Source organism: Rhincodon typus, unplaced genomic scaffold (assembly GCF_021869965.1).
Source record: "Rhincodon typus isolate 14 unplaced genomic scaffold, sRhiTyp1.1 hic_rhity00000061, whole genome shotgun sequence".
NCBI classification, from domain to species: domain Eukaryota; kingdom Metazoa; phylum Chordata; class Chondrichthyes; order Orectolobiformes; family Rhincodontidae; genus Rhincodon; species Rhincodon typus.
The window spans coordinates 219,573-226,016 of NW_025965699.1; the positions used below are offsets into that span (position 1 = coordinate 219,573).

The 6,444-nt window shown below is 43.9% G+C and overlaps 1 protein-coding gene across 1 annotated transcript in view; it reads right to left on the reverse strand.

The window, feature by feature from the left end:
* Positions 1-5,651, reverse strand: part of LOC125488198 (zinc finger protein ubi-d4-like) — a 10,517-nt gene extending 4,866 nt beyond the window's left edge. Inside the window, exon 1 of the mRNA XM_048621122.1 lies at positions 5,398-5,651. Within this exon, the coding sequence (XP_048477079.1) occupies positions 5,398-5,651 (254 nt within the window). The remainder of the gene's footprint in view (positions 1-5,397) is intronic.
* Between the last annotated feature and the right edge of the window lie 793 nt (positions 5,652-6,444).

Genomic DNA, 6,444 nt, shown 5'->3' on the forward strand with positions numbered 1-6,444 from the left:
CCAGCATTGGAGGATTTGAGCCAGAGGGAGAGGCTGAATAGGCTGGGGCTATTTCCCCTGGAGCATCAGAGGCTGAGGGGTGACTATATAGAAGTTTATAAAATCATGGAGGAGCATGGAGAAGGTAAATAGACAAGGTCTTTTCCCTGCAGTTGGAGGGAGGTCAAAAACCATACAGCAGATGTAAGGTGAGAGGGGAAAGATTAAAAGGGACCTAAGGGGCAATTTTTTTTCACACAGAGGGTGGTGCGTGTATGGAACGAGCTGCCAGACGAAGTGGTGGGGGCTGGTACAATTACAACACTTAAAAGGCATCTGGATGGTACAGGAATAGGAAAGGTTTAGAGGGATATGGGCCAAATGCTGGCAAATGGGACAAGATTAATTTCGGATATCTGTTTGGCATGGACGAGTTGGACTGAAGGGTCTGTTTCCGTGCTGTACCCATGACTCTGTGCTGGAGAAATTCAGCGGGTCTGGCAGCATCTGGAGAGAGGAATACAAAGTTAGGGCTGCAAAGACAGTGCACATAAAGCATGATCTCAAATTTAAAATCTAATGTTGGTCTTGCTTTTTGTGTACTTTCTTTGCAGTTGTAATTTTGTACTCAGCCTGCAATCTTTGTATGGTACGATCTGCCTGGACTACACACAAGACAAAACCTTTCACAAGGAAAACAGGGTTAACGTTTCGGATGCAGTAACCAAAAATCTCAGCTGGGCGCTACTTCACATCAGCCAAAAGAAAAGACAAAGAATTTGCATTTATACTGCATGTAGTGTCCTGCGGAAAGCAAGGGCATATATTGCATTGATGTAGCACCTTTCACAACCTTAATATATGCCCTGTGTTTCATGATTGATTACTTTCTTTTTTAAGCATAGTCGCTGTTGGAAGGTAATAAGAGTGTTAGCTAATTTGAACGAAGCAAAGAACTGGTAGCTGATTTCCTATTTAAAAGACAATTTTAGGATGAGGTTGATGGTTGGGTGACACTGTCCTGAGCACAAATACACACTCTCCGGTAGAGGGAGCATTCAACAGTTTTGAGTGAGTCCCTCCTCGCCCAGAGGTGACGAGGCTGATCACAGTCACCCTGTATGTTCTGGTGCACTTCTAGCCTTCACAGTGAAAACAGTTTGGGGCCAATTTTAACAAACAAGGTGACAGACTTAATTTATTCAGTGCTATTTTTTACAACTAACACCAATGAGTTATATGAGAAAATTATGAAGGTAAATTTAAGAAAATATGAAACACAAAATGATGGAAATACACAAATGGAAAAAATGTGTCTGAAAAAAGAATGTGGATAAATTTTTTTGCGTTGCATCGTCATCGTTCAGGTAAAAAGATAACTGGCTAAAATTTCTTTTTTCAAGCATCTGAAACATTTGCGTATACCTCAAACACTCAGAGTATCAAAATAATTGACATGAGACGATAAAACCAGGCAGTACAGTAGGTCATTCAGCCCATCAAGTCTGCTCCACCATACAATGCAATCATGGCTGATCTGATCATCCTCAATTCAACTTTCCTGCCTTTTCCCTCCTACCTTTGATCCCCTTAGTGATTAAAAACCTGTTTATCTCAGCCTTGAATATAGGCTGAGATAAATGACCCAACCTCTACTGTCCTTCGCAGTAAGGAATTCCACGGATTCACAGACAGAAGAAATTCCTCCTCATCTGTTTCTTAAATCGTTAATCGATTGTTCTGAAACGAAAACAGAAATTGCTGGAAAAGCTCAGGAGATCTGGCAGGATCTGTGAAGAGAAATCAGAGTTAACATTTTGGGTCTGGTGACCCTTCCTACAAGGGGCACCAACTTTTCCTTGTTTACCCTAAGAATCTTAGACAACAAGGTGCAGGGCTGGATGAACACAGCAGGCCAAGCAGCATCATAGGAGCAGAGAGGCTGACGTTTCGGGCCTAGACCCTTCATCAGAAAAAGGGGGAGGGGAAGGGGGTTTTGAAAGAATCTTGTCTGTTTCAATAATGTCATCTCTCATTCTTTGAAACTGCGATCAGTACAGTCCCTCCATACCTGAGATCAGTTAGTGCACCTTCTTTGAACTGCGTCTGATGACAATATATGTTTCTTTAGATACAGGGCCCAAAACTGTTCAGAATATTCCATCTGTGGTCTAACTAGGGATTTGTATAGTTTCAGCAAAACCTCCCTATTTTTATCACAAATGAAAACAGAAATTGCTAGAAAAGCTCAGCAGGTCTGACAGCATCATGGAAAGAAACAGAACTGTTCTGAGGAAGGGTCACTGACCTGAAATTTTAACTCTGATCTCTCTCCACACATGCTGCCAGACCTGCTGAGATCTTCCAGCAATTTCTGTCTTTGTTTCTGATTTATACAGAGTCTGCAGTTCTTTTGGTTTCTATTCCCTGTTTTAACACTCCATTCCCTTTACCTGTTAAACCTGCTTGCTAGCTTTTTGGGATTCATGCACAAGGATTCCCAGACCCCTCTGTGCTGCAGCTTTTTCTATTTAAATAATATTTAGCTTCTCTATTCATCCTTCTTCTAAGGGGTTGGGACATATTCAGAACAGCAACCTGTAACTAGTGGAGTACCACAGGGATCAGTGCTGGGGTCACAAATACTGACAATATACTGACAAAATACTGAATATATTCCTTGGGTGAGGAAAATGAATGTACCGTTATCAAGTTTGCAGATGAAACGAAAATAGCTGGGAAAGTAAGTGTTGAAGGTGACACAGTCTGCAGTGATATATGAACAGGTTAAGGGAGTGGACAAGAACCTATCATTTGGAATATAATGTGGGAAAATGTGAGGTTATGCACTTTGTCAGGAAGAATAGAGGAGTTGTATACTATTTAACTAGAAAGTCTTCTATTACTGAGTCAGTCCCCTATCCATTCTAATATACTATCCCAATATCCCCTACCCAAATATAATATAATGGACCTTATTTTATTAAATAACCTTAAAAAATGTCTTCTGAAAAATCCAAATTTATTGCTGAATGACTGCTTTGCGATGCAGAGTGAAGTCAACAGTGTGGGCTCAATTCCTGCACCAGCTGAGGTTACCATAAAGGACCCTCCTTCTCAACCTCTCCCTCTTACCTCAGGTGTGGTGACCCTTAGGTTAAACCACCACCAGTCCTCCCCCTTCTAATGAGAGAGGAGCTCTTTGACCTGGAAGCACAATAACTTTACCTTCCCTTTGCCTGTTACATCCACTGCTTCCTCTTGATCCATCCTGCTCGCTACCTCCTCAAAGATTTATAATAATCTTTAAGGGATCTTTCACTTCAAAATGAGTGAACAGAGCACTTAAAAAAAATGTCTTTGTAATGAGAAAAAAAGCATTCTGTCGTTGAAGGGGTTAAATCACACCGTTCTATGCTCAGGAAAATGTACACCTCATCACAGGGAGTGATGCAATGTCACATCATCTTTTTCTTGCAGCTGGTAGCAAGATGAAGCACAGTAAGACGGTTTTTTGAAAAGGTTTCCTTCACTCAGCAGACTGTAAATATTTCTCAGCAGTACAATGAGAACAAGAATACTATAGAACCCAGAGCATTCCACAGCACGATAGTTACCTTTGGTTTGCATGAGGCAGATGGGAAGGGATGGAGAGCAAGGTTGAGCATAACCAGACCTCATGAATTTTGTTGGAGGCTGAGAGAGAGAGAGAAATGAGTCACTTTGTTCCAACTCAAGAATTTTTGTTACACGTGAAGGGCAAGTTTCCAAACAAAAAAATTAGTAGTCCCACTTCACAAAGTGAATGTGTTCATTAAAAAGGTCAAGGTACCTGAGGAGAAGCAGTTATAATTTCACCACAGCGATGTGGTTTTCCCACAGTGAGGTTTTATCATTTAGGAGCAGCTTGAGACTGTGTGAAGAGAGGGCAAGGACTGTCAGCTCTCGCTTAATGATAACCCACTAACTAATATTGCATTGTTTCTGATGCACATGGATCAAATAGCTAGTAACTCCTAAAGATAGATGTATTTTCTTTACACTGTTCTGCTGATTTTATCAACTCTAAACACCTTAAAATATCTATTCCTAAGATCCCAGTGTAGCAATTTGGATTTTGCTGACCCATTACACAGTTACAGGGAAAATGAAGCATCCAACATTTTGCCAGATATCCCCATTTCAGTCCACAGTTTTTCTCCCATTGAATTGCCTTCCCTCACCTGAAAGTGAGTGACAATTTTTCTACCAGTAGCTCATAGGATGTGGTTATCTAGTTGCCCCTTGAGAAGATGGGAGTGAGCTGCCTTCTTGAACCGCTGCAGTCCATGTGCTGTGGGTTGACCCAGAAAACCGGTAAAACAGGGAATGTCAGGATTTTGACCCAGCGACACTGAATGAATGGTGACATATTTCCAAGACAGGATGGTGAGTAGCTTGAAGGGGAACTTACAGGGGACGGTGCTCCCATCTCCAGCATTTGTTGTTCTCAGTAGATTCCAGCATCTGCAGTAATTTGCTCCCATGTTATAATTGGTCTTAACGCCACAGGATAAAGAGGAAGTAAAACATTAGCCAGAATGTCTAATGCTAATCATGGTTCACTGCGCAAGTGTCTAATGCTGATCATTGTATATATGGCCTGAGGGTCTAATGCTGATCACTATATTTATGGTGCTGGTGTCTACTGCTGGTCATTAGGATCCACTTGGGAAATTGGGCTGTTAATGAGCTACAACTCCCAGGGTCATTCAAAATCCACAATCTACCTGCGTGATGGATTTAGACTAATACAAAACCCTGAAGCAGGGTTCATACAGTATGGAAACAACACCTTTGGTCCAACTAATCCATGCCTATCAAGTTTCCCAAACTAAATTACTCCTGTTAGTCTTAACAAGAACTACTATCCAATATGAAGAAATCAGTTTTGACCACGGGAAAACATACTATGGATTATGAATATATAACTCCACCAGGTGAAAGTGTAACCCCTTTTTAAATTGCACTTTTAATCAATTATAACGTCTTTTAGTTACTGATTAGAGGCAGGGGATTACAAAAACAGGTGGGAGAGAAAAAAGGAATTTGTTACTTCACTGGGAATGGGGGCAGGGACAGAGCAGGGAAAAGAGGGAGACAGAGAGAGTCAGAAGTGAGAGAAACAGAGGCAGATACAGATACAGAGGCAAAGGCAGAGACAGAAATGGAAAGGGAGAGAGAAAGAGAAAGCAAAAAAAACAGAGACTGTGTCCCGTACTGATCACTGTATACGGCCTGGGTGTCCCGTATTGAACGCTGGAAACGGCCCGGGTGTCCCATACTGATCACTGTATATGGCCCGGGTGTCCCCTACTGATCGCTTTTATGGCCCTGTGTCCCGTACTGATTGCTGTATACAGCTGAGGTGTCCCGTACTGATCACTGTATACGGCCTGGGTGTCCCGTATTGAACGCTGGAAACGGCCCGGGTGTCCCATACTGATCACTGTATATGGCCCGGGTGTCCCGTACTGATCGCTGTATAATGGCCCTGTGTCCCGTACTGATTGCTGTATACAGCTGAGGTGTCCCATACTGATCGCTGTATATGGCCCGGGTGTCCCGTACTGATCTCTGTATATGGCCCGGGTGTCCCATACTGATCGCTGTATATGGCCCGGGTGTCCCATACTGATCGCTGTATATGGCCTAGGTGTCCCGTACTGATCGCTGTATATGGCCCGGGTGTCCCATACTGATCACTGTATATAGCCTGGGTGACCCGTACTGATTGCTGTTTATGGCCCCGGGTGTCCCCTACTGATCGCTTTTATGGCCCTGTGTCCCATACTGATCGCTTTTATGGCCCTGTGTCCCGTACTGATCGCTGTATACGGCCCGGGTGTCCCGTACTGATCGCTGTATATGGCTCTGTGTCCCGTACTGATCGCTGTGTATGGCTCTGTGTCCCGTACTGATCGCTGTGTATGGTCCGGGGGTCCCATACTGATCGCTTTATATGGCCCAGGTGTCCCGTACTGATCACTGTATATGGCCCGGGTGTCCCATACTGATCACTGTATACGGCCTGGGTGTCCCGTACTGATCACTGTATACGGCCTGGGTGTGCCGTACTGATCACTGTATATGGCCTGGGTGTCCCGTACTGATCGCTGTATAAGGCCTGGGTGTCCCGTACTGATCGCTGTATATGGCCCGGGTGTCCCGTACTGATCACTGTATATGGCCTGGGTGTCCCGCACTGATTGCTGTATACGTCCCAGGTCTCCCGTACTGATCACTGTATATGGCCCCGGTGTCCCATATTGATCACTGTATGTGGCCTGGGTGTCCCGTACTGATCGTTGTATATGGCCCGGGTGACCCGTACTGATCACTGTATATGGCCTGGGTGTCCCGTACTGATCACTGTATTTGGCCCGGGTGTCCCGTACTGATCACTGTATACGGCCCGGTTGTCCC